The 27,988-nt window shown below is 41.8% G+C and overlaps 1 protein-coding gene across 1 annotated transcript; it reads right to left on the bottom strand.

Annotated features, from left to right (window-relative positions):
- Positions 1 to 71: 71 nt before the first annotated feature.
- Positions 72 to 17,090, bottom strand: LOC140565101 (uncharacterized). Its single transcript, XM_072690943.1, has 12 exons — positions 17,051 to 17,090; positions 15,465 to 15,565; positions 15,203 to 15,310; positions 14,958 to 15,071; positions 13,760 to 13,814; positions 12,190 to 12,379; positions 9,057 to 11,292; positions 6,268 to 6,441; positions 5,330 to 5,503; positions 4,716 to 4,889; positions 3,154 to 3,200; positions 72 to 3,004 (listed from the first exon to the last, which is right to left on the bottom strand). Exons 2-12 carry the CDS (start codon positions 15,515 to 15,517, stop codon positions 2,508 to 2,510), a joined length of 3,822 nt encoding a protein of 1,273 aa, XP_072547044.1. The 5' UTR covers positions 15,518 to 15,565; positions 17,051 to 17,090; the 3' UTR covers positions 72 to 2,507.
- Between the last annotated feature and the right edge of the window lie 10,898 nt (positions 17,091 to 27,988).

The following is a 27,988-nucleotide window of genomic DNA, read 5'->3' as shown; positions in this document are numbered from 1 at the left end:
TGACACAATACAAAATAAAAATATTAAATGTAACAAATAAAATAGATCAGAAAACAATTTAAAAAGAGATCATACAAAATATACAAAGTAAACAAAAAATAATAAATCTAAGACCAAAAAAGTATGTAAAAGTATGTATGTTTCACTATGTAAAAGACAGACTGAATTTATTGGTTTTTAATTTGCATTTAAAGATTTAAACTGACTGCAATAAATACTTCACTGCCATCCTGGTTTAATTACTCCATGACAGTGTAAATGAGTGTTCTGGCCATGGAGCTTATGATGGAAATTTCTCCCCTGAGCATCATGACCATGGTCGAGAGGCAGAAGACAGTAAAGGTAGCACTAGGAGCTCATCTCAGCATTATTTCACTCACATTGATGAGTCATTGAATTATTCTGATTGCCCAGGTGAAAGCAACATAAGGGGAAAATGGTCTGTTGGTAAAGTAACAACTTAATGATAGAGTGGCTAACAATGTTTAGAAGTGAGATGAAATGGTGGCTATCAAACAGAAAACAGCACAGAAGATGTGAATGTAGTTAACGCAATGCCAAGGAAGGAAGACATAGGAAATTACCTTAAATGAGCAACTGCTCATCACTTACATGGTTATAAGGCCAATCTAAACAATCTGAGGTCCACCATTCTTCAGTAAGAAAGATTATTCAGAAGTGGAGAACATTCAACACAGTTTAAAATCGTCCCAAGAGTGAACGTCCCAGCAAATTCACCCCAGTCAGACCAGGTAATGCTCAGAAACTGCAGAAAACTGCAGAAGAGTCTCAGCAAACAAACACCTCATGCCAACTGTAAAGCACAGTGGCGGAGGGATGATGATTCGAGCTTGTTTTGCAGTCTAAAGATCTGGGCACCTTGCAGCCACTGAGTTGACCACTAACTCCTCCGTATACCAAAATATTATTGAACCAAATATGAGGCCATCTTTCCACAGCTAAAGCTTGGTTGTATTCGGGTCATGCAACAGGACAATGATCCCAAGCACACCAGCACATCTACAGCAGAACGGCTAAAAAAAAGAACCAGTGTTGCAATGGCTCAGTCAAAGTCCAGCCCTCAAGCCAACGGAAATACTGTGGTGGGATCTTAAGAGAGCTGTGCATAAACAACTGCTCACAGACCTTAATGCACTGAAGCAACACTGTAAAGAAGAGTAAGCCAAAGTTTCTCTAGAAAGATGTGAGAGACTGATAAAGTCACACAGAAAACCATAACTACGAGTTATTGCTGCTAAAGGTGGCTCTACAAGTTATTGATTCAGGGGTGAGCTGATTTACATTTACATTTACATATACAGCATTTAGCAGATGCTCTTCTCTAGAACGACTTACAAAGGGCTTTGCTATTTACCCAAGAAAAACCTCAGCTAGTTTAAACAGACTAATAATTCAAAGATACCTCCAAGATTTTTAGCCTAGTTTTCATTAAATAAATAATGAATTTGAATCTGGTGTGTGTTCATCTGAGCTTGTATTTAATTTAAGATGTTTTTTTAATATGTCCTGATATGTAAAACTATAGAATTCAAAGATGGTGTATTTTTTTGTAGTAAACTGTTAACAGCTTTTTAGTAGTATTATTAGTAGTAATGTAGTTGCAGCTGGGAGCTTTTTACCCACTTTAAAAGATAAAGATGGAGAGAAACATTATCTCATCAAATTGTACATCCAGCATTGACGTAATTTCTTAAAAACTACCAAAAGGAGTGCTCCCAATAATAAACAAACCTCTTCAGCAATAGCAAATTCATCCCTTAGCCCTTCAGGATGTACCTAAAACGTTTAAACTTAGCAGTTATTCAACCTTTGATCAATAAATCAAATCTTCATCCTGGTGGCAAAACTATGGATTAATAACTTTGCCTACATAAAAACCACACATATAGAAAACTTCAAATCTGAACTCAGAGCTAATGAGAGCAATAGGACAGCTTTATGATCTTGTGATTTCGAGTTGGTCGTCTTCTTGCCTCTGATCAAGGTTGTGTATCCTTATTAGTAGTACTCAACCTCAGTGCAGCTTTAAGCCTGGCTAATTTCAGGTTTTCCTGGTATTCCTGGTTTCAGTTAATGCTGGTCTTGCACAGCATTGCTGCCATGGTGTTGGCATCACTTTCACGCCAGCTGCCAGCCTCACCCAGTATCATTTATTATCAAAATATCTAGATACATGTAGACAGGGTCTGAACTACAGCTATTAGCTAGCTAGCTGTGTTTGGGTGTGTGGGGTGGCTTTGGAAGGATTCATATAAAATTCATATAAAAAATCATATATATATATATTATTATATATATTATATATAATCATATATAAATCATGTGAAAATGTTAATATTGTTTTTATAAAATAATAAAATAATTTTATTTTACAGTATTTATTCTACAGTAAATGAACAGTGTTCCTAAAATGAGTAACAAATGAGTGAGAAGTGTATGATCACATACACACACACACACACACACACACACACACACACGATGGGCTATTTTATCTCACACAGACACACTGAGGATCCAAAATCAAGTCTAATCCCTGCATAGAGGGGTTGAGTGAACATGGTGTTGAAAGTGTGTAAGTGTGTGAGTGTGTGTGTGTCAGTGGAGACACTGTAGAAGGACAAAGTGCCAGCTGGACAGTCCACATACACTCCAACTCTCCTGCAGTCGGAGGGAGGAGGATGGAGATTGGTGTAGTCACTATCGTGATGAACGAAGTAACCATCATCAGAGCAGTACAGACTCCAGGAATCTTCGTTATCTCCAAAGCGATGGTCGGAACCTTCTCTTTTCCTGCAGGTGGATTTATAACAGTAACAGCGCCCGGTCAGACGCTCTGTACTCATCACCTGCTCACACCCGTCAAACCACTCGGGATGATCAGGATCCCACAGCACCTCTCCACACACCACTCTTCTGTTCCCCTCGCTCAGAGAGACACGAGTGTGTGCTGTGGTCGGGTCCAGTGTGAGATCACAGGCGTCTGAACACAGAGGAGAGACACTTCAGTAAGAGTGTGTGTTTGAGTGTGTGTGTGTGTGTGTGTGTGTGTGTTTGAGAGTGTGTGTATGTGTGTGTTTGAGAGTGTGTGTGTGTGTGTGTGTGTGTATGTGGGAGTATGTGTGAACATACATTTCTTCAGTCCTGATTTGATTCTGATCTTCCCTCCATGTTTCAATCTAAAACACACATACACACACACACATACACACACACACACACATACACACACCAATCAAATAAATGATTTAACTGATTTCAGAACAGTTTTCAGTTTTCAGTTGTGAAATGTTTCTGGTCTCAAAGATTTTTTTTCTTCGGTTCAGCAGCTTTACAACTTTAAATTTGGTAGAAGTTTATATAAATATCAATATATATCATCTTAAACCAAAAGACACAAAAAATATCCAGTTGAACACAAACAGCAGCTCATGGTGTGGACATTTTCACTCTGAGAAAGAAACTATTCATCAGAAAAAGACAGTATTTGTCAGTTGAGTATTTATCAGTTCAATATTTAACAGTTTAGTATTTATCAGTTTAGTATTTATCAATTCAGCATTTAACAGTTCAGTATTTATCAGTTGAGTATTTATCAGTTCAATATTTAACAGTTTAGTATTTATCAGTTTAGTATTTATCAGTTCAGCATTTAACAGTTCAGTATTTATCAGTTGAGTATTTATCAGTTCAGCATTTAACAGTTGAGTATTTATCAGTTGAGTATTTATCAGTTTAGTATTTATCAGTTCAGTATTTATCAGTTGAGTATTTATCAGTTTAGTATTTAACAGTTCAGCATTTAACAGTTCAGTATTTATCAGTTTAGTATTTAACAGTTCAGCATTTAACAGTTCAGTATTTATCAGTTGAGTATTTATCAATTCAGTATTTATCAGTTTAGTATTTATCAGTTGAGTATTTATCAGTTCAGCATTTAACAGTTCAGTATTTATCAGTAGAGTATTTATCAATTCAGTATTTATCAGTTGAGTATTTATCAGTTCAGCATTTAACGGTTCAGTATTTATCAGTAGAGTATTTATCAGTTGAGTATTTATCAGTTCAGTATTTATCAATTCAGTATTTATCAGTTCAGTATTTATCAGTAGAGTATTTATCAATTCAGTATTTATCAGTTGAGTATTTATCAGTTCAGTATTTATCAATTCAGTATTTATCAGTTGAGTATTTATCAGCTGAGTATTTATCAGTTCAGTATTTATCAGTTGAGTATTTATCAATTCAGTATTTATCAGTTCAGTATTTATCAGTTGAGTATTTATCAGTTCAATATTTAACAGTCCAGTATTTGTCAGTTTAGTATGTATCAATTAATTAGCAGTTAGAGCTCCAGGCTATTGATGACAGGGTTGTGGGTTCGATACCCAGGCTCACCAAGCTGCCAAAACTGCCGGGGAGCAAGGCCCTTCACCCTTTCTGCTCCCGGGCGCTGGAGTTGGCTGCTCACTGCTGTGGGTGTGTGTGTGCTCACTGCCCCTAGTTCACTAGTGTGTGTGTGTGTGTGTGTGTTCACTACCTCAGATGGGTCCAATGAGGAGGACACATTTCGCTCTACATAGTACATAGTACATAGTACAGAATTAATTTAGTTTTAATTAGGCTGGTCTCACACTGTTACCCACCTAAACACTGTTCACTGAGCTGTATTTCGAGGTTTGTGAGTGCCCTACCTGAGTATCTCCAGTTTACAGTGTGGATCCTCCTGTCTAACAGAGAGCAGCTTCTCTCCTGACTCTCCTGGGTGGTTGTAGGTCAGATCCAGTTCTTTCAGGTGGGAGGGGTTTGAACTCAGAGCTGCAGCCAGAGAAGAACAGCCTTTCTCTGTGACCATACAGCCAGACAATCTGCAGAGAGACAGCGAAAGTGTGTGTGTGTCACATTCATCTGTGTTTGGTTGGTGAACTCCAAAGCTGTGAAAAATATTCTTATTCATTCCACAGGTAGATGTGAGTGGAGATATGAGGGTTTAAAAGACTTCTATAGAAGCTGAAGTATCAACTGAAGCTTTTTACTCCAGTAAAAGTGTAAAAGTACTGGTGACGAGCCGGAATGAAAACAAAGGGAAATGTAATAGGAGCAAGGAGGCTGTTTTTAAAATGTAAGGAGGGGAAGTAAAATAATTACTCCAGTAAAGTTTAGATAACCAACATTTCTACTTAAGTAAAGCAATAAAGTATTTGTACTCTGGTCACCTCTGGTGTTTTAATATACAAAATGACAGTAAATGTCTGAATATCACAATCTAATCTAAATAAATCCAGAATGAACAGACAGAAACCCTGACCTGAGAATCTGCAGTCTACAGTGTGAACTCTCCAGTCCAGCAGAGAGCAGCTCCACTCCTGAGTCCTGCAGGTCATTGTTACTGAGGTCCAGCTCTTTCAGGGAGGAGTTCTCCAGCTTTAAGACTGATCCTAGAGTTTCACACGTATTTACGCCAATATTACAAAAAGCTAATCTGCAAAAGAAAAAAAAAACATTTTAGGACAGAAAAGACAGAAAAAGAATATTGTCACACCAGACTACAATTCCCATGATGCTTCACAGCCACAAGTCCTCTGCCGACCAGTCAGGAAAGTTTACCTTACCCGTTTACGCCTCTCTGTTTTTATTAAAAGAATCTCGGTTACTTCTAACTTTGTGAAGTATTGCCATCGTTTTGTCTATTTTCCATCTCTCGATTTCTCGTTTTGGCCCTTTTGCTTTGTTTGTTCGGTCTAACTGGCCTGTGGTTTACACCCTTGCTGGACTTCTTGACTCTGCTTTTGTTTATTCCATGTATCGGACTGGCCAGCTGGTTTTGACCTGGACCGTATCTCAACCTGTTATTGTGGATCAACCTCTATCGAACCGTTTGGTTCACCGAGCCTGTGTCACAAATATTGTGAAGTAGTTCATAAATTATCATAATTTCATTAAAAAAGTTTTAGAATCATTACATGTAAAGTGACATATATCAGTCTGTGTTATAGCTGTTATAGCAGAAATCCAGAATCTCAAATTATTAGAATATTAAATTTAGAGTTGGAATAATTTACTGATCAGACAGAGCAATATATAACAATATATCACTTCAAATAAATATAAAATCTATAAAAGTTAATGAATGTTTTTCAGTATCATTTTTCAGGTGCATTAATGGAACTTGATTTTAGGACACTTTCTGCTCTAGCAGTGAAGAAACTGAACTCTGCCTGAGAATAAACAGACAGAAACCCTGACCTGAGAATCTGCAGTTTGCAGTGGGAACTCTTCAGTCCAGCAGAGAGCAGCTCCACTCCTGAGTCCTGCAGGTCATTGTTACTGAGGTCCAGCTCTTTCAAGGAGGAGTTCTCCAGCTTTAACACTGATCCTAGAGTTTCAGTAACGTTTATTCCAAGATTACATGAAGCCAGTCTAGAAATTGAAGCAGAAACACAGATTTTACAATAAACTCAAAGAACAATAGAAACCACAACAGGAGCAGAATTGAAGTGTGAAATACAGTGCTGGTCTAACCAGAGTCGGCACTGATGTTTTATTATCTTTATTTAGTGAAAGAAAGCAGGCTGTATCCTACAGTGAGCTCCGGTTCCACAGACTGACACATTTTTCTGTGACCAGGGTTAGACAAGCATCTCGATGACCTGTTAGGTCAGACTGGGTTAAGTAAATACTATAAAATATTCGGAAGGTTTAATTTCACTGTGAAGTCAAAGTGAATAATCACACATATCACTAAACTACTACTAAATAAGGCCTACTGCACACCTCAACAGTGAGGAAGAGTAAATGTGACCATCACTGAAATTAAATCATTTCAAACATTTCTCATTTATGTATATATATAAAACAGGAAACAGGAAATATATAATAATTATAAATAATAATGAAATTTAATATATATAGAATAAATATATATATATATATATAAAGAAGCCACTCCTTTGTTGCCCTGGCAGTGTGCTTGGGATCATTGTCATGCTGAAAGACCCAGCCACATTTCATCTTCAATGCCCTTGCTGATGGAAAGAGGTTTGAACTCAAAATCTCACAATACATGACCCCATTCATTATTTCATGTACACGGACCAGTCGTCCTAGTCCCTTTGCAGAGAAACAGCCCCAAAGCATGATGTTGCCGCCCCCATGCTTCACAGTTGGTATGGTGTTCTTTGGATGCAACTCAGCATTCACTCTCCTCCAATCACAGCGAGTTGTGTTTGTACCAAACAGTTCTACTTTGGTTTCATCTGACCATAAGACATTCTCCCAAAACTCTTCCAGAACATCCAAATGCTCTCTAGCAAACTTCAGACGCGGCCGGATATGTACTGGCTTAAGCAGGGGAACACGTCTGGCACTGCAAGATCTGAGTCCCTGGCGGCGTAGTGTGTTACTGACGGTAGCCTTTGTAACGTTGGTCCAGCTTTCTGCAGGTCATTCACTCGGCCCCCCCGTGTGGTTCTGGGATTTTTGCTCATCGTTCTTGTGATCATTTTGACCCCACGGCTGAGATCTTGCGTGAAGCCCCTGATGGAGGGAGATTAGCAGTGGTCTTGTAGGTCTCCCATTTTCTGATTATTGCTCCCACAGTAGATTTCTTCACACCAAGCTGCAAGCTCACCATAGTGGAGTTTGGAGTGGGACTGTTTGAGGTTTTGGGCAGGTGTCTTTTATACTGTTAACCAGTTCAAACAGGTGCCATTAATACAGGTAATGAGTGAAGGACAGAGAAGCCTCTTAAAGAAGTTGTTACAGGTCTGTGACAGACAGAAATCCTGCTTGTTTGTAGGCGACCAAATACTTATTTTCCACCATTATTTGCAAATAAATTCTTTAAAAATCAGACAATGTGAACTCATTTTGTCTCTCATAGTTGAGTCTACCTATGATGTCAGTTACAGACCTCTCATTTTTTTAAGTGGGAGAACTTGCACAATTGGTGACTGACTAAATACTTTTTTCCCCACTGTATATAGAATGAATGTTGATGTATATGGAATGAACATTGATATATATATATATATATATATATATATATATATATATATATATTAAACATTAATATATATAGGGAACATTGATATATATATATATATATATATATATATATATATATATATACAGTGTATCACAAAAGTGAGAACACCCTCACATTTCTGCAGATATCTTGCTGCATGAGTGCTGCAGGTGTTGGGGAGTTACATTTCATTGAGGGACACATGAACTCCAATATGTTCTGTGAAATACTGAAGCAGAGCATGATCCCCTCCCTCCGGAAACTGGGTCACAGGTCAGTGTTCCAGCATGATAATGACCCCAAACACACCTCTAAGACGACCACTGCTTTATTGAAGAGGCTGAGGGTAAAGGTGATGGACTGGCCAAGCATGTCTCCAGACCTAAATCCAGTAGAACATTTATGGGGCATCCTCAAGCGGAAGGTGGAGGAGCGCAAAGTCTCGAATATCCACCAGCTCTGTGATGTTGTCATGGAGGAGTGGAAAAGCATTCCAGTGGCAACCTGTGAAGCTCTGGTAAACTCCATGCCCAAGAGAGTTAAGGCAGTTCTGGAAAATAATGGTGGCCACACAAAATATTGACACTTCAGGAACTTTCAGTAAGGGGTGTACTCACTTTCGTTGCCGGTGGTTTAGACATTAATGGCTGTATATTGAGTTATTTTGAGGGAAGAATAAATGTACACTGTTATATAAGCTGCACACAGACGACTGTTCATTGTGTCAAAGTGTCATTTTGTCAGTGTTGTCCCGTGGAAAGATATACTTACATATCTGCAGAAATGTGAGGGGTGTACTGACTTTTGTGATACACTGTATATATATATATATATATATATATATATATATATATATATACACACTAGTGTTAGCAATGTGGATATGAATCTATCAGTGATTGACTGAAAACTGATAAGAGCTCTCTACAGAGAAGTTCTGTTCTGATCCATTATTCTAAACATCAGCAGTTCGTTAAAAACGGAGAAACGCCTGAAGGAAAATACTCACACAGCTCTTCTGGATGCTTTGACTACTGGCAGCAGCCTCAGAAGACACTCCTCTGATGGCTCATATTTACTGAGGTCAAACTCCTCCAGCTCTTCTTCTGAGTTCAGCAACATGAACACCAGAGCTGACCACTCAGCAGGAGAGAGCCAGGCCTGACGGAGACTGGAGTCACTACCTCTGTTCAGGTATTTCTGCACTTCCCGCACTAAAGAGTGATCATTCAGTTCATTCAAACAGTGGAACAGATTGATGGATTTCTCTGGAGAGATGTTCTCCCCAATCTTCTTCTTGATGTATTCTACTGTTTTCTCATTGCTGTGAGAGCTCCTATCTGTAGGTGTCAGTACGCCTCGTAAGAGAGTCTGATTAGACTCCAGTGAGAGACCCAGCAGGAAACGAAGGAACAGGTCCAGGTGTCCAGTCCCACTCTGTAAGGCTTCGTCCACTGCACTGTTGAAGAACTTAGTTATTGTTGTCCTGCTGAAAAGCTTGGAGAGTTTACTGGATTGCTGTTCAGTGTTTTTTTGTTCAGAGGTTTGCTGTTCAGAGGATTGCTGTTCAGAGGTTTGCTGTTCAGAGGTTTGCTGTTCAGTGGATTGCTGTTCAGAGGTTTGCTGTTCAGTGGATTGCTGTTCAGTGGATTGCTGTTCAGAGGTTTGCTGTTCAGAGGTTTGTTGTTCAGAGGTTTGCTGTTCAGTGATTTGCTGTTCAGAGGATTGCTGTTCAGAGGTTTGCTGTTCAGAGGTTTGCTGTTCAGTGGATTGCTGTTCAGAGGTTTGCTGTTCAGTGGATTGCTGTTCAATGGTTTGTTGTTTAGTGGTTTGTTGTTCAGTCGTTTGCTGTTCAGTGTTTTTTTGTTCAGAGGTTTGCTGTTTAGTGGTTTGCTGTTCAGTGGTTTGTTGTTCAGTCGTTTGCTGTTCAGTGGTTTGTTGTTCAGTCATTTGTTGTTCAGTGATTTGCTGATTCAGAACTTTTCTGTTAATGAAGCAGAGAAACGCATATAAAGCAGCAAGGAACTCCTGAACGCTCAGATGTACAAAGCTGAAGACCTTCCCCAGATGCAGCTCATGCTCCTCTCTGAAGATCTGGGTGCACACTCCTGAGTACACTGACACTTCTCTAATATCAATGCCACTCTCTCTTAAGTCTTCCTCATAGAAGATCAGGTTTCCTTTCTCGAGCTGCTGGAAGGCCAGTTTCCCCAGAGACAGAATACTTTCTCTAGTCTGCTGAGGATCAAGGTCACTTCCTCCACTGTACTTCTGGCTCTTGTGTTTGATCTGGAAGATCAGGAAGTGTGTGAACATCTGCGTCAGGGTTTTGGGGGTTTCTCCACTCTCAGCTTCACTCAGCATTCTCTCTAGAACAGTGGCTGCAATCCAGCAGAAGACCGGTATGTGGCACATGATGTAGAGGCTTCTTGAAGACCTGATGTGTGTGACGACTTTGTTGACCAGGTCCTGATCACTGATCCTCTTCCTGAAGTACTCCTGTTTCTGAGGGTCACTGAAACCCCGCACTTCTGTTACCTGGTCAACACACTCAGGAGGGATCTGACTGACCGCTGCTGGTCGAGAGGTGATCCAGAGGAGAGCAGAGGGAAGCAGATTCCCCTTGATGAGGTTCGTCAGCAGAACATCCACTGAGGTCTTTTCTTCTATATCCACCAAGTTCTCATTGTTCTGGAAATCTAGAGGCAGTCGACACTCATCCAGACCATCAAAGATGAACATGATCTTGTAGCTCTTATAATGTCTGGGTTTTAAATCTTGTGTTTCTGGGAAGAAACTCTGAAGAAGATTTACCAGACTGAGCTTCTTCTCCTTCATCAGATTCAGTTCTCTAAAAGGAAGTGGAAATATGAAGAGAACGTCCTGATTTACTTCTCCTTCAGCCCAGTCCAGAATGAACTTCTGCACAGAGACTGTTTTTCCAATTCCAGCAACTCCTTTAGTCAGTATGGTTCTGATGGGCTGGTTCTGTTCTGGTAATGGTTTAAAGATGTCCCTGCGTTTGATTGGTGTCTCCTGTGTTGCCCTTTTCCTGGATGCAGCTTCAATCTGCTTCACCTCATGTTCCTGATTGACCTCTCCACCCCCTCCCTCTGTGATGTAGAGCTCTGTGTAGATCTCATTCAGAAGTGCTGAGTTTCCATGGCCTGAGATTCCTTCATTAATTCTCTGACATTTATCCCTCAGTTTGGATTTGAGCTTCCGATGACAAGCTGGGGCCAATTCTGATACCAGAGGAAGACAATAAAAACATGTTTTCTGTCAAATTCAATATTTCTGTTAATATCTTTGAGATAATACAGCTCAGAAATACGGTTCAAATATTTCTCACATCTCTATAATCTGCCCTTTCATTGCATCTCCTTGCGAGATCATACGTGACTCACGTTCAAAGGGTGAGATACTCGTCTCTGCCTCTCGCTGTGTCTAACTGGTGGATTGTTGCATCTAGTTTTTGTGAAACCGACCATTGGATGTGTATTTTATTCAGACCTTCCACTGCTTTTGTGAAGCTAAGACTCTGGTAAACCCATTTCACAATCCAAAACAATTCCTCCACATGAGTAAAGGTATGTTTTAGCGAGAGATACGAAGAATTTCTAAAAGCTGACTTCAGTGTTTCAGGTTTAGGGTCAGAGTATCTCTTCACACTGTGTTCGAGGCCACATAGGGTCTGATTACAGAGAGAGCTGAGATTGTTCTGAAGATGTTGATATATAACACTTGGGTGTGGCGTCAAGTGGCTCAGCAGTCTAACATGCTGCCATTATGGCCCGGGGGGTTGTGAGTTCAAATCCCGAGCCATGCCTATTTGCCATCAGCGTCCGGAGCCCGGGAGACCACAGGTCTCGCTCCCCTCATCATGCTTAAGCAATGTTGGCTGGTACAGGCATCTGTTAGCTGGTGTAATGGAGCTAGGGACTCGACGCTTTCCTCCGAGCTGCCCAGCAACACCACAGTTGGAAAAGACGGGGTGGCTGACCTCACAATGTATCAGAGGAGACATGGGGAAGTCCTTACCCTACTAGCGTCGGAGGCATTGCTAGTGCTAGTGCTAGTGCTAGGGGAAGCTACAAACAGCACTCAGGGTGGAAACCACGGTCATGACCCAGAACTCTTACTGCTCTCTAGTGTGTTGGCGAGGTCTGTCTGCTTCATGTTCCTCAGGATCTGCAGTGTGGTCTTCAGCACCCCCTGTCTCTGATCATCCTCCAGCTCCCTCTCAGAGCATGCTGGGTAGTCTGCACTGAGGAGCTTCTTGAATGTGTTCAGCTCGTTCTTCACTAGGGAGAGAAATTTCTGCTGCAGCTCCTGATTAAGAACAAACATCAGAGAATCACTAAAGCTGCACAGCTGAACACAGAGCAGTCTGATAAGCAGAAGAGAGACACTGATCTGAGGAGTGGAGGAGGTCTGGAGTATAAAAGGACTTCATGTTACTGAACAGCATAGTTTATAAATATAAGTTAATATATTTATATAAAATTTGTTTATCAAATTTTTCCCTTTTTCTCTAAGTTTGCTTCTGCCAATTAACCCACCTGATCGCAGCTCCCTCTAGCACTAGCAACGCTCCCGACACTTGGACACCGCCTCTTTTCTAACTGCTGCTGATGCTTCATCGCTGGGCAGCCCACACTAGGAGGAAAGGGCCGAGTCCCCAGCTCCACTGCACCAGCTATCAGACGCCTCTGCCGGCCAACACCCCTCCCGGAGACCTGTGCTCTCCTGGCCTCCAGCTGCTGATGGCAATGTGGTAAGGCTCGGGATTCAAACTTGTGACCAGTGGGACATAATGGTAGTGCATTAGACCCTTGAACCACTCGAACCCCGACTGATTAGCGTCTTAAATGATTAATATTCACCGTTACAGCTTTCTACAGCCAAGAAAGCCCAGCAGCGTCTCTACTTCCTCCGGAAGCTAAGAAAGGCCCGTCTCCCTCCACCCATCCTCACCCTCTTCTATAGAGGGACCTTAGAGAGCATCCTAAGCAGCTGCATCACTGCCTGGTTTGGGACCTGCACAGCCCCTGACTGCAAGACCCTCCAACGCATTGTGAGGACAGCTGAGAGGATCATCGGAGTCTCTCTCCCCTCCGTCATGGACATTTACACCACCCGCTGCATCCGCAAAGCAACCAGCATTGTGGATGACTCCACCCACCCTTCACACAGACTGTTCTCCCTCCTGCCATCAGGAAGAAGGTACCGCAGCATCCGGTCCAACACGACCAGACTCTGCAATAGCTTCTTCCCCCAAGCCATCAGACTTCTCAACTCAACTCAACTTCTGAACTGATGTCTTTTCTGTTACATGCACACACACAGGCATTTTTTGCACAAAGCATTTGCACTAATAACGTTACTACCTCACTGGACTCAATATTTATTACACACTGCATAATTTGCACACTACCCCCAATTATTTATTATCCTCTGTCTGTACTGTGTTGTGTTGTCTGTCTGCACTTGTATTGTGTTGCACTTGTGTTCTGTATGCACTGTCTATGTTGCACCATGGTCCTGGAGGAACGTTGTTTCGTTTCACTGTGTACTCTGTATGTAGCTGAAATGACAGTAAAACCCACTCGACTTGACTTGATACGTATAAGTATAAGTGATTTTAAACTGAGAAATAAAAGAAAGTAAACCAGAGGTCCTGTGAGATCATGTGACTGGTTTAAAACTAACCTTGAATATATGGTCCAGTTTTTCCCTGGAAATGCTTGTTTTTTTCTCCTGGATGCTGCAAACAAACAGATAATCCACACATAATATTAATGATAATAATAAGCCTCACTTTTCTAAGCCATTTTTATTAATGACTGCAGATTTGAGATCAGTAGAAATCAGGTTTAGAGTTACAAATGAACTATATATATTATATAAAAACAATAATTTATAAAAAATATATATATAAATAAATATATAAATAAAATTATAGAATAAGCTACAGAATAGCAGACAACTGTAGATAAAATAAAAGCCTAAACTTTAGTTAAAAGCTGAATTAAACAGATACGTTTCAACATTCATATCAAATCAAGTTTATTGTCACATCACATTAACACAGGTGTAGAGGTGAGGGAAAATGACCCTATATACACACAATATATATTCAAATGATTCAAATGTACATGGTGTTAATATATAAACTATGAAAGGTGCAGATGTTTACATTACTGTTTACATCCAGGCTTTAGATAAGATATGAGGTACAGATACAGTGTGAGGAGCCGAGTGGGGAGAAAGGTCTTTGGTGGGTGCAGTGGGAGTGAGAGGCTGGTTCCAGGTCCAGTAAGTGAGTGAAGAGCAGGTGCAGGGTGTGTAGTGTGGGGTGAAGGTGTGATATGTGGTAAAATGAGACAGCTGAGAGGAGTTGGTGATGGACTGTGGGCCAGTACACTGTGCTGCTGGCTGTTCAGCAGCCTGATGGCTTGTGGACAGAAGCTATTTAGGAACCGGCTGGTTCTGGTCTTCATGCTTCTGTACCTCCTGCCGCTGAGCAGCTGTGAGAACAGGCAGTGGTTTGGGTGGGTGGGTCCTTAATAATCCCCCTGGACTTCCTCAGACAGCGGCTGGTGTATAAATCCAGGGTTAGGAAGCTGAACCCTGATGATGTGCCGGACTGTACACACCACCCTCTGCAGAGCGGTGAGTACAGAGCGTACAAAGCTGGAGTGTCTAAGTGCATGTGTGGAGTAAAGAGCTGCATTCTGCAATTCTGTCTCCATCCCAACCATCCCCGATGTCCCTAACTCTGCTCCCACACTGTCTCCGCATTGCCCAACACCATCTGTCCAACTCACACCAAATCTCCCCATCTCACCCAGCTCCTACAAAGAACTACTTGTGTGTGTGATGGGGATGGGGTTAATGTTTCACTCACTTTGGGTCAGAGGTCACACCTTCACTGCTGAGGGTTAGAGGAGGATCCATGGACTGGTCACTCTTCATAGACACACAGCTGGGCTCTGGAGAAACTGCTCTCTGTGTTTCAGTCCTGTTAACATTAAACACAGTGAAAACTCCAGCATTTACACACTGAACTTCAACACACACCACATCTTTATAAAAAATGCTCAGAAGCACATCTGAAGAGCTTCACTCTCTGAACTGAGTGCAGTGATGTACCGAGACTCAGAGCTTCCTCCTCCACTGATGAAGACTGGAGGCTGCTCCATGGACCGGTCACTCTTCATAGACACAGCGCTGGGGGCTGGAGATGCTGCTCTCTTCACCCTGAAAACAGTTGATTCATGATGATCCATGATGAGAGTAAAGTGTGGAGTAATGACTTCCTTTACTAAAACTCCTTCAGCTTCAACATGAGGGACATAAACACTCTCTCCTTCTCCTGGTTCTTCAGATGAAGTGCTGATATGAGGATACTCACTCTGGGGCACTTCCTCCACTGCTGGAGGAAAGAGGCTCCATCATGGAGCTCATCTAACGACACTGCTGGACACCGGAGACTCCTTGACCATTTGATCCCAGCTGTTCGAATGTGATCATGTGACAGTCAATCAAAGTCTAACAGATTTAAAAATGCTAATTAAGTCATTTAGCATCCAATCAGACTGTTTCAGCAAGGTTTGATTAAAACCCTTAAAAGACAGAGCCCTCAGTGCCGGGTCTGACCTGGTGCTGAGGGGCCTGACCTGGTGCTGAGGGGTCCGACCTGTCGGTGAGGGGTCTGACCCGGCACTGAGGGGCCTGATCCGTCAGTGAGGGGTCTTACCTGGCGCTGAGGGGCCTGACCTGCCGCTTAGGGGTCTGACCCAGTAAGTTGCTCGTTTACCAGTATGCACCAGTATTTTCCAAAGCGCTTCAGCCAAGAACCACTAGCCTTTCGCCTGTGTTGGAAAGACTTCCAGACATGCTAACTGTCCTACTGTTGGCTGTGCTGAACCCCAATGAAGATCTTAGAGGGGGGCTAAAAGCCAGCCCAGCCCTACTATAAACTATAGACTATACACTAATCTTAATCGTGCAGGTTTAGCAGGTTAGTACACTAAAAATGAACATATCTGTTTAGTACTAACAGGAAATGATGAAGTATTGCTATGCCAACATACATCACTGCGAGTAGCTCCTCCTTTTCTGTTTCACATTGCATTTTGGGATAATAGTGTCCATCCTAACCCTGCTTAAAAATGGACCAGTTCTGAGTATGGATTGTGGAAATCTGAGTAAAACTTCACTTTAATACTTTTATCTATATCATAAACTACATACTCAAAAACTAGCTAACATCACTAATTCGAACGTAACACCCAAGCACACTAAACTTGCTCAAAATTCTGATTTACCACCGAGGACCCTGCTGATTAAAACAGCCTGGTCAGCTCAAGCTGGTCAAGCTGAATAACCAGCTTAACTCTTGAGCAGCACAGGGTATGGTTTTGTTTGATAGTTTAACTGGTTTACAAGCACAATCAACCTGACCAAGCTAGATCACCAGTATGTCTAAGCTTGACTATGATGGTTGACCAGTAAGACCAAGCTGATTGGCCAGCGTGACCAGCAAAACTAAGGTGGTCAGCCAGCATGACCAACATCAAATGCAACATACAGTAAGCAGGTCAGGAGCTGGTTAACCAGTTAGCTTACCAGTATATGGTCTGTTTTCACCTGGATGACCAGCTTTTCAACCAACTTGACCAACAAAGACCAGCTCAGACCATCTGGAACCAGTTCTGAGTAAAAACTGGTCCTTTCAGCCTGAGAAGCTAACCCGGCCCCAACAGGACTAAACCCGGCCTTACAGAACCCCTCTAAACCCCTTTACAGTATTTCCTGCAGATTTTCATGTGAAGGCTTTGACAGGGTTGAACTCTCTGCTCATGTGTAGTTCCCGTTTCAGCAATCTTGTGTAACTCGGTTGAAAAGTTAACTTAAAGAATAGACTCCTCCAGAAACACCTGGATCAAAGCTCAGTGATCTTCTACATGATCCGGTTTAAACAGGTAATGAACTTACAGTGTGAATCCAGAGCTCTGATATCTGCTCTCTCCTCTCCTTCTCCAAAGAAGCAGCTCAGAATTCCTTTCACTTTCATTTCAGTCACCTGACCTGATCCAGCACCCAGCCTACACCGCCCTCTAGTGGAGAGACTGCTAACAGTACACCACAGTACTGTGTATACACATTGTTACTGTAAGCTGGTACTCTCTCTCTCTCTCTCTCTCTCTCTCTCTCTCTCTGCTTTAACTGAAAGTTGGGTGGTCAGTTTCTCCCAGGTTAAACTCGTTCACTTGGTTCATGTGGGTTAAAAAGTAAAAATTATTTAAAAAAAATATAAAAATAAATATAAAAATATTTATTTTTATTTTTATGAAAAATGTTCTCCTTTGATATTTAACTGTTGATGAACTGTTCAGCCAGGATGTTAATGCACTCCTGCTGACAGGGCTAACATTAGCCCAATCCAAATCAAGTCAAGAGGCTTTATTGTCATTTCAGCTAGACGCAGGGTGCAGACGAGACGCAGGGTGCAGACGAGACGCAGGGTGCAGACGAGACACAGGGTGCAGACCAGACGCAGGGTGCAGACGAGACACAGGGTGCAGACCAGATGCAGGGTGCAGACCAGACGCAGGGTGCAGACGAGACACAGGGTGCAGACCAGACGCAGGGTGCAGACCAGACGCAGGGTGCAGACCAGATGCAGAGGGTTCTGTGTGTAGGTGCGGTGCTCTAGCAGCTACTTTCAATAAATAAGTAATTGTGCAAAAATGCAGTGTGCAACTATGTACAGTGACGCAGTGAGGTAGTATTTAGTGCAAAATGCTTTCACCTTGTCTGGAATTCACATCTTAGGAATGAGTGTATGTGTGTGTGTGTGTGTGTGTGTATGTGGAGGAGTCCATCCATTCAGTCTCTGGAGTTGAAAAGTCTGATGGCATGTGAGAAGAAGCTGTTGCAGAGTCTTGTCGCGTTGAACCAAATGCAGCGGGCGGTTTCACTTTCATTGATCTTAAAATGTAATTGTTCTTGTTTTGTATTTAATTGTTCAGATTGAATTGAAACTTGTTTTATTTTGAATTTTCTATTTTGCAGATTAGTAATTTAATATGTATTTAAGTTTCATCTTTATTGCGTTTCAGTCCCTGTTCTTTATAGTAACCCTTGCCTACACTAAAAATGAGGAAAGCCCTCAATGTACTTCTGAGTTTAAATAAAGTATGACTGATTAAGATCAACAACCTTGCCTATATGGTAATCCTTTCCCAAGTTTAATGAAGTTCAGGCAAACATTGCTTTGGTTTAACTATATATAATTTAGAGTAAGTAGCATGCTGTAGCACTAACACTGCTGTACCAAGGAGTTTCATATAAGTAGTTATTTTGTACTTGCAAAGTACAAAAAGTACAAAACAATAGCTTCTGAGGTTGTGTTTATCACGATAGAACTTTTACAATGGTTTTAAAATGATTTTTTTTATGTTGATGGAACTTGTGGTTTTAAAACACAAGACATCATAATTTCTTTATTAGGAAGTTCTAAATTTTGCAACACATCTGGCACATCCTTGAGAACTACTCAACTAAACTCTAAATCTCAAACTTTTGTTGTCTCTTTCAATTAATTCAAAACATTATCAAATCAGATCAAAGATAATTAACATAAACAGTCGTCCAGGGAACAACTAGTAAGGAAATGCTTTGATCACCTATTAAAACATATCTAATCTAAGTTTGCTACATTTTATTCAGCGTTATTACACTTTTTATGTATTTTATTTGTGTTTTGTGTTTTTATATTTCAGTATTTAATAAACGTTTATTGGTTTAATTACTTATGAAATAAAATAAATGTTAGAGCTTGTGGATTTAAAATGAAAGACAGCATCATTTCTGTATTAGGAAGTTCTAAATTGTGCAACACGTCTGCCGCTTCCTTGAGAACTCTGTATAAACTCATCTCAAATTCCAAATAAAAGCCACAAACAAACCAACAGACCAACAAACCACGTCTTCCTGAGTCCTGAGAGCAGCTTTAATGGCTGGAAGGATTTTCTTCTCTTATTTAATACGGAAGTAGTAGAAGGCAACAGGGTCGCAGGCACGAGCCGAGGTGTTAAATTACTTTTACACAACAGTTTTTACAAAATAAAGAAAGAATCCCTGAATTTCATATTGAATATGCTATAATATTGACGATACCTTCCACTACATTGTGTAGTACCACAATGAACGAGCTGCTGCTATGCAACAGTAAAATTCCCTCCCCTGTGTGAACACAGTAGCTGCACAAGCTGACTTTTGGGATGTAAATAAAAGGCTTGTTTTCTAAGGCTGTCTCTAGTTTTCACTGCCTCCATAACGTCTTTGTGATTTTTTAGTTTTTTCATTGAATTTTCATTTTCATCTGTTTTCATAACAAATGACTCGTTTGTGAGTGCTCTGCTGCCCCCTGTACCTCTCCACCCAAAATGAAGTTGGATATCGAACCAGTCTTTGTTCAGGAGTCCTTTTGGATGGTTGGGATTACATGTGTTCCCTGATCATTTCCTCATCTGCAGGTGATATTGATGTATGATGGGTCATTTTGTCTCTGCCTGCGATTGTTTTAATTGTTTAGAGGAAGACGATGTTTGCAGGCTGTTTTGTGTCTCAGTATTTTTTTTATTTTTTTATTATTTTTTTTAACTTGTTTAATTGTTTAAAATATGTTATATCAACAATAGTGCCATTAATCATCTGGAAATCCTTTTCATATTTGAATTAGATTCAGGTATAGAATCTCACATGGTGAGACCCGGCCTTACCCAGCACCCACCATGACCGCTTCATTAAAGTGATCAGAATTCTTCATTTAGACCTTAATTACACATTAATTACACAAATTAATTTCTGCGTTCTGTCTCTTCCACCTCCGATCATCTCTCCAACAGAGTCAGCGAGGGGCAGCAAGTGGATGATGATGCTGTTGGTCTTCAACTCTTTGTCACTGATCGCAATATTGATCCTGATCGGACTCTTCAGTAAGTCTTTTACAGATTAAACACTTGAACAGTGCAGCTGTGTGTGTGTGTGTGTGTTATCAGTTTATTTAGGACTGTGTTTGTCCATAATTGTGACTCAGATAATGATCAGAAACACTTACAGGTTCCCTTACCTTTTCCTGCAGCTGTGATTAGGGTGGGTCCAGAGGTAAGATTTTACCTGGGACGCTCCTCCCAGATGAACCCACTCGTCTTAGTATTTGCGCACCCAAATCACTAGAGAGATGATGGGTCCCACCCAGCAATGCCCTGGAATAAGTAGAGTGACATCCTGTAGTGACATTTAGCTTTTTGTGTGTTAAACTGTGGTAATGGTGACGAGTTGATTAGTCAAGCAACACAATTCATTTATACATAAACATGCTTCTTAACTTAACTTAATGTTTGTATTATTATTATTATTATTATTATATAAACTAGAAACACCCTAGCAACCACCTACCAATTCCTAGAAACCACATAAATATAGCATCACTCTAGCCCTCACCGGGCCTTACCTGAAAAACAACTAATTGATACCAATCAACACCATTAAAACCACTTTGGAAACCTTGGAAACCAAATTTCTGGGAACACCCTACAACAACTTACCACAACTAGCAGTACCCTAGAAACCATCATATACACACCTGCTAGTTGTGGTAAGTTGTGGTAGGGTGTCTAATTGGTGTAGGGTGGTAGGGTGGTAGGGTGTTCCTACTAGATTGTGAAGGTGTGTGCACCATAGAACCCACCCAGCAATACCCTGGAAACCACCAAATACCTAACAACACCATAGATACCACCTAGTAATTCCCTAAAACATTCAACAATCTGATGTTTCTGACTTTTGTGTAAATGCACTGTGTGTGTTTGTGTGTGTGTGTGTGTGTGTGTGTGTGTGTGTGTGCGTGTGTGTGTCTGCAGGACTGGCTGATTACTCAGGCTAAAGGAAGAAGGCTGCTGGTTGCAGAGGTGAGCTTCAACCCCAGTGTAGGGTACGACTGATGACATCACTGATAAGCTCAGTGGTGTAAAACACACTAATGGTGTTGAACAGTAAAGGTGTGTGTGTGTGTGTGTGTGTGTGTGAGTGTGTGTGTGTGTGTGTGTGTGTGTGTGTGTATGTGTGTGTAGCGGAGAGCTCTGGGTGAGATGATGAACTGACTGCAGCTGTAACTCTACAGGATGAGTGGGTGTAAACTGGTGGGTGATCCGGTACGCTTGGAGACACCTTTCACCCCTGGAGAAGAGCAAGGCTGGGTGTGTGAGCTCCAGCACAAGGTACCGTGGCGTGGTTTTCAATGACCAACTTGCACCACCTGGATGTCCTGGACCACGTGGACCACCTGGACCAATGTAAAAAAGCCCTCCCTGCATTATCTGCATTATCATACCCTGAGCAGTAGACTGTAATCTGAGTAGACTACGGTACATCCTACAGTCTGCTGATGCTCACAGCTGCTCCCTAAAGACGCAGCTTTTACACCCTTAATAACCAAGCTTCTGCTTTTTCTAATGATCCTCAGCTTCAGTTTATAAAATGATATAAGTATAAATCTGTCCAAGCTCCTGAAATTCAATAGTCTTAAATTTCCAATAATATAATAATAAGGAGATACTAGCCTATTAAACAAACTGTAGTCTAATCAAAATCAATTAAAAAGACTTTAGGCTGGTGCAAATGCTCCGGTTGCTGCAAATGAATAACGCTATTGATTTGGTTTGGGCATCGGGTCAGGTTTCCAGTGTGGACTAATAGACTCCCCTGTTGTTGATTCAGTGAATGCATTGACTGTAAATGTGAGGACTGCAGTGACCCCGGATTACCACCAGATGTCAGTCTGCAGTCCGGGCCAGTAATCAGGGGTCACACTAGAGTCTAATCATCCACACTAGAAACCTGACCCGATGCCCAAACCGAACTCGGACTGGGTCCGGTCAAGATTGTTGATTTAGTGAATGCAGTGACTGTAAATGTGAGGAATGCAGTGACCACCAGAGGGCAGCAGATAATTCCAGTTTCAAGCTTCTGTTATTATCTCCTCCAAAACCTGAAGCTGGAGTAAGTCAAAACTCATTTATGCAGAAATACAGAAACTTCATAGAAGCTTAGCACCACTGTACTTCAGCCCAGTCACAGACTGATGGGATTTGAAAGTTTGGCCTGCTGAGGTTGACCTGATGAAGCTCATCAAGTGCCTGACATTGAGCTGACACAATGTGTGGAGGCGGGGGGAACTGTGCAGACACTTGCTGCCTGTGACTAGTGTTTCATAAGAGGATAATTTATTCAAAATGTGTCTGATTACTTATTCAAAATAAGGTGTTGAATTTATTAGTGTTCATTTTATTTTTCTCATTAAATCTAATTAACTGTGAAATGCACCCATTAATATAAGCATTTTTTTAATATACATAATATTCTGTTTCTCTCTTTTTATATTGACATTTATAAGATTTTGTCAGTAAATGCAGGAACTGCAAAGTAAGCATTTCTTTGCACAGTGTAACTGCTTGTTTTTGCTGTGCACATGACAATAAACTCTTAAATCTTGAATCTCATGTTTTGGCCAATTTTGTGGGTGTGTCAGGGGGCGGGGCTAGACACAGGGGCGGAACCTAGCCCAAATGTCCAGGACCATGCTCTCCTCTACACTCTCTTTCATTTTAGGTTGCTTTCACACCTTCCTCCTTGTCCTCCTCCTTGTCGGCCCTTCATGTATGTTGTCTTTCCTCCTCCTCTATTTTCTTCACTTTCTCATAATTCCTTTCCTCTGCACTGATCCTTTATCCATGGAAAATCACAAACTTCAAATTGAACAAATAACGTTATACATTTAAAAGCTAGAAGCTCTCAGAAATCATCTCCATTCAGGGCAGTACATAGCTGCAGGTGTGTACACTGAACCGACAACAGGACAACTGAGAGAACTGGGAGACACTGAAAATAGGTGGGCTGTCCTCCAGGATAGCCTTCTGTATTTCAGGAAAGGATTCTGACCCAATTCCCATGTGACCAGTGCCGGGATAGTCTTTGTCACTCTCACACATGGATTCCTGGATGCCCAACACCTTGTGTCCGAGAGTGGGTGTCAGCAGTCAGCAGTTTTAGAGAAAGTAAAGAAGGTATTGGGTTACCCTGGATGCCCACCACTCCGGGCATGTGTGCTCACTGTCTGCTGTGTGTGTTTCACTGTTGTGTATATATGTGTGTGTTCACTGCACAGATGGGATAAAAGCAGAAGCCAAATTCCATCTGTGTTACAAGAAATGTCACAAATGCTGAATATGGTTGTCTTGTCTTGACTTGACTAGGTGTAGGTTCTTGCAAACGTCCATTGACCAGGATTGCAGACTTTCTGAAGATGCTGAGAGCCTAGAGGTAAAGTGTCAGTAGCTTCAGGGTCAGGTAGATCCATCCTGGTCCAGCTGCCTAGATTACAAGGGTCATACAGTTTGAGCATCTGTTTAAAGAAAACACCCACTTTCCCCTCCCTGAGGCTGTAAACCAACTATACTGAGACACGGTGCTTTCAGGAACTTGGGGAACATGGGGTTGAGCTGCCTGCAGAATGAACTGTGAGCTAAGAGCTCCTCACAGACCAGTTAATGACTAGCAGAACTGGTGTGGACATGCGGTGGAGGAGATTGCAGGAGTGAAGGTAGAAGTTGAGTGAGCAGTTGTGGTCTGGAATATATTGCTAGTGTCCAACCTTTTTTTAAAACCCTGCAGCTAATCGACAAAATAGACATTATCATTTCTGGAATTCAGCAAAGAAATTCTTGAATATTATTAATTCCTTAAAACAACTTCAAGAGCATTGGGATCTCCACTTTCTGAAGAGACTATACTTGATGTATCACTTCCCAGATGTTCTATTCATTTCTACTGCCCAAAAGAAACAACAAAAAAGCTAACCTACCAACTGTTTCTGTGCAGGTTCTGAGAATGGTGGTGGAATTCTGCAGTTTGGCTAAAGAGCTCCACATGTAAACTGGACCAGAATTGTCCCATCATTCCATGTGGCAGCTGAACAAAATGAAGGCTCTTGATCCTGCCCAGCTCCTGGTCCAGTACCTGATGGACACTGTGTGTACTGCATCACTGCCTGGTTTGGGACCTGCACAGCCTCTGACCGCAAGTCCCTCCAACGCATTGTGAGGACAGCTGAGAAGATCATCGGAGTCTCTCTCCCCTCCGTCATGGACATTTACACCACCCGCTGCATCCCCAAAGCAACCAGCATTGTGGATGACTCCACCCACCCTTCACACAGACTGTTCTCCCTCCTGCCATCAGGAAGAAGGTACCGCAGCATCCGGTCCAACACGACCAGACTCTGCAACAGCTTCTTCCCCCAAGCCATCAGACTCCTCAACACAACTTAACTTCTGAACTGATATCTTCCTGGTACATGTACACTCTCTCTCTCTTTCCAACCATTTACCCCAGATAACATGGGAAGCATTTTTTGCACAAGCATTTGCACTAATAACGTTACTACCTCACTGGACTCTATTTATTGCACATTGCACAACTTGCACACTACCGTCAATATTTATTATCCTCTGTCTGTACTGTGTTGTGTTGTGTTGTCTGTCCGCACTTGTTTGTTTGTGTTGCACTTGTGTCTTGTATGCACTGTCTATGTTGCACCATGGTCCTGGAGGAACGTTGTTTTGTTTCACTGTGTACTCTGTATGTAGTTGAAATGACAATAAACCCACTTGACTTGACTTGACTTGACTTGATGGGCTGTCTGCACCACCAAAGGCTCTTCAGAGTCAGGGCTACGCAGAACCGTAACTTTGAATGAATTATTGCATGAAATAAATATTTGATCGAAAAACAGAACTTAATATTTGGTACTGAAACATTTGTTTGCAATTACAGAGTTCAGACGTTTCCAGTAGTTGTTGTGTATTTTGGCCCACTCCTCCATGCAGATCTTCTCCAGATCTTTCTGGTTTCAGGGCTGTCTGGTTTCAGGCCATTCTTGGGTGTTTTTAGCTGTGTTTTGGGTCATTATCCTGTTGCAAAACCCATGACCTTTGACTGACACCATTCTGACATTTGGCAGCACATTTATCTCTAGAATCCCTTGATAGTCATGAGATTTCATTGTGCCCTGCACAGATTCAAGACACCCTGTGCCAGATGCAGCAAAGCAGTCCCAGAACATCACAGAGCCTCCTCCATGTTTCACAGTAGGGACAGTATTCTTTTCTTGATATGCTTCTTTTTTCCGTCTGTGAACATAGAGCTGATGTGCCTTGGCAAAAAGTTCCATTTTTGTCTCATCTGTGCATAGGACATTCTCCCAGAAGCTTTGGGGCTTGTCAACATGTAGTTTGGCAAATTCCAGTCTGACTTTTTTATGATTTGTTTTCAACAATGGTGTCCTCCTTGTCGTCTTCCATGAAGTCCTATATATAGGCCCACTGACTGATTACAAGATTGTAGACACCTGTGATGCTAATTAGTGGACACACCTTGATTTAACATGTCCCTTTGGTCACTTTTTTTTTTAGGGGTACCATCATTTTTTTTCAGGTCTGTTTAATGAGTTTACTTTTTAAAATAATTCTGTTGAAGCAGGTTCAAAGTCAATGTCAGATTTTCATTTGTTCATTTTCATAGAATTTTTTATTTAATATTACTTCTGTCACATTCAAGTTATTTCTGTGACCATTGTGCGTTATATCCGTTTTTCAGGCTCTCTCTGCCAGACTACTCTTCCTGGCTCAGTCTTTCCTCTTCTGCTCCAGGTTCACTCTTAGGGGATCTCCATGTTTTCCCAGGCCAACTGGGAGATATAATCCTTCCAGCAGGTCCTGAGTCTTCTTCAGGGTCACCAGCCTGTTAGTTGTGACCAGTACACCTCCAATGGGTGGGGATAGCAGGCATCCTCATCACATGCTCAAACTACCATAGCTGGTCTCACCTAATTCAAAGGAGCAGTAGCTCTACTTTGAACCTTTCCTAGACAACAGAGCTTCTCGTTCTATCACAAAAAGTGAGTGGGACACTTCCATGACCTCCATTCACTTCCATGACGTTGAGGTGCTGTTTCTCACAACGACCCCATAACCCCAAGTGAGCAAGCCAAAGGTCACAGTGCCAAGAAAAAACACCCTCAATGCTGGAGTAAGAAACCTTGGGAGGAACCAAGACTCACAAGGGGGACCCATCCTCCTCTGGTCAGAACCACTTATTAATGACTAATAAATGGTATAGAGTCACCTTAACACCACAGTACTCAACTAGCTTTTGGCCACCCACTTATATGGTAAAGGTCTGGAACAGGGTCCATTCAGACTCTATGTCCTCATCCTCCTCTGGAACATGTGAGAAGCTCTCTCTTGGAGATGGGAGTTAATATAATTTCAGACTGAGTTCTCTGCCAGACTTTCCCAGCAGTCCTCGCTGCTGGTTTAGGCCTACCAGGTCTGTCTGGCAGTATTCCTTGCCACATGATTCAACTCACCACCAGATGGTGATAAGTTGACAGCTCAGCACTTCACTTTACTCGAGTGTCCGAAACATATGACGTCAGGTCAGATGACACAACCACAATGTCAATTATTGACCTTTGGCCCAAGGTACACTATAAGTATACCAGAGCAACCTTGTGTTCGGAAATAGTGTTTGTTATGGCCACCTTGTGACTAGCATAGCAGTCCAATAACATCTCACCACTCGGGTTCAGATCAGGCAGGCTGTTACTCTCCATCACAGCTCTCCAGGTTTCCCAGTCATTGCCCACGTGAGTGTTAAAGATCCAGATCAGTGGAGTCAGTGCATTGGAACCCTCTTCAGAATCCCATCCCCTTTCTCAAAGAAGGCCGAAAACTTTAAACTTAAGTCGGGTGCATATGTGCCCACAACCCTCAGAGTTTTCCTCTCTAGAGGCGCCCTTCTCATCTACCTGGATACGCTTCAACTGTGCAGCTGCCAGCCCCCAGGCCTGACTGGTGCCCCTCACTCTGGGTATCCACAGTTCCAGTGTTACCAGACTGACTGTTTTAATGGAGGGAGTTGAAATACGAGACACACACAAATAAAGCCCTTACTAAATAAATTCAGAAATAAACAAATAAATAAACATACCGGATTTTCTCCACAGGCTTCATGTTGTTCTGTTTAGCATTGGTTTGGGAGGAATGATGAAGCTGTTGCTGCTGCACACAGCTCCACACAGCTCTCCTCACAGTGTCTCTCTGGTGTTCCAGACACATCCTCCTGGGAAGAGCTATCGGCCTCAGGCAAAGATGGACCGGCCTCTTCCTGACCCTAACATGTGGAGGAGAGGGTCTTTAGAGAACATACACACTCACCTTTACTGATTAAACCTGAACAGGCTTGCTTTAACTCCTTCTGATGGAAATTGCTGTACAGAAAGGAAACCTGGCTAATGATGGAAAATAGCAATGGGAGCTTATACCCAGCCAATTACAGCCTCTGATTCCTTTACAGTGATTGTGGTTCTCTAGAAAGGAGCATTTCACAACGAACCCCACTCTGAACGACTCTATCACATCTGAACTGTTTAACTGATTGGATTCTTCACTAATGCTTGAAGAAGTGGGTGTGTTTTGAGATGTGATCAAAGACATACGTTCTTCTTTTTTTAATGCACCTGGAGAAGACCTGCATGGAAACAGGAACGATACACCAAACTCCTCACAGACTGGAGCGCGGGTTGAACTTGCATCACCAGGACTGTGCAGCAACCTAAAATAAAAATGTAATGAAATTAAACTCAAATCCAATCAAAGTGTTCTTATTCTTGATGTTCTACATACTTTCAAGCACAATGGTTCACTTAACACTCTCGCCTCTACTGCAGCCAAGGGTGCTGTGCAACCTCTGTCACTGAAGGCTGAGTGTGAGGATTGAAGTCCAGCATGTAGGAGATGATGGCCC

Source organism: Salminus brasiliensis, chromosome 1, assembly GCF_030463535.1.
Source record: "Salminus brasiliensis chromosome 1, fSalBra1.hap2, whole genome shotgun sequence".
NCBI classification, from domain to species: domain Eukaryota; kingdom Metazoa; phylum Chordata; class Actinopteri; order Characiformes; family Bryconidae; genus Salminus; species Salminus brasiliensis.
Note: the sequence above shows the minus strand (reverse complement) of the source record. Positions and strands in the feature narration are given on the sequence as shown.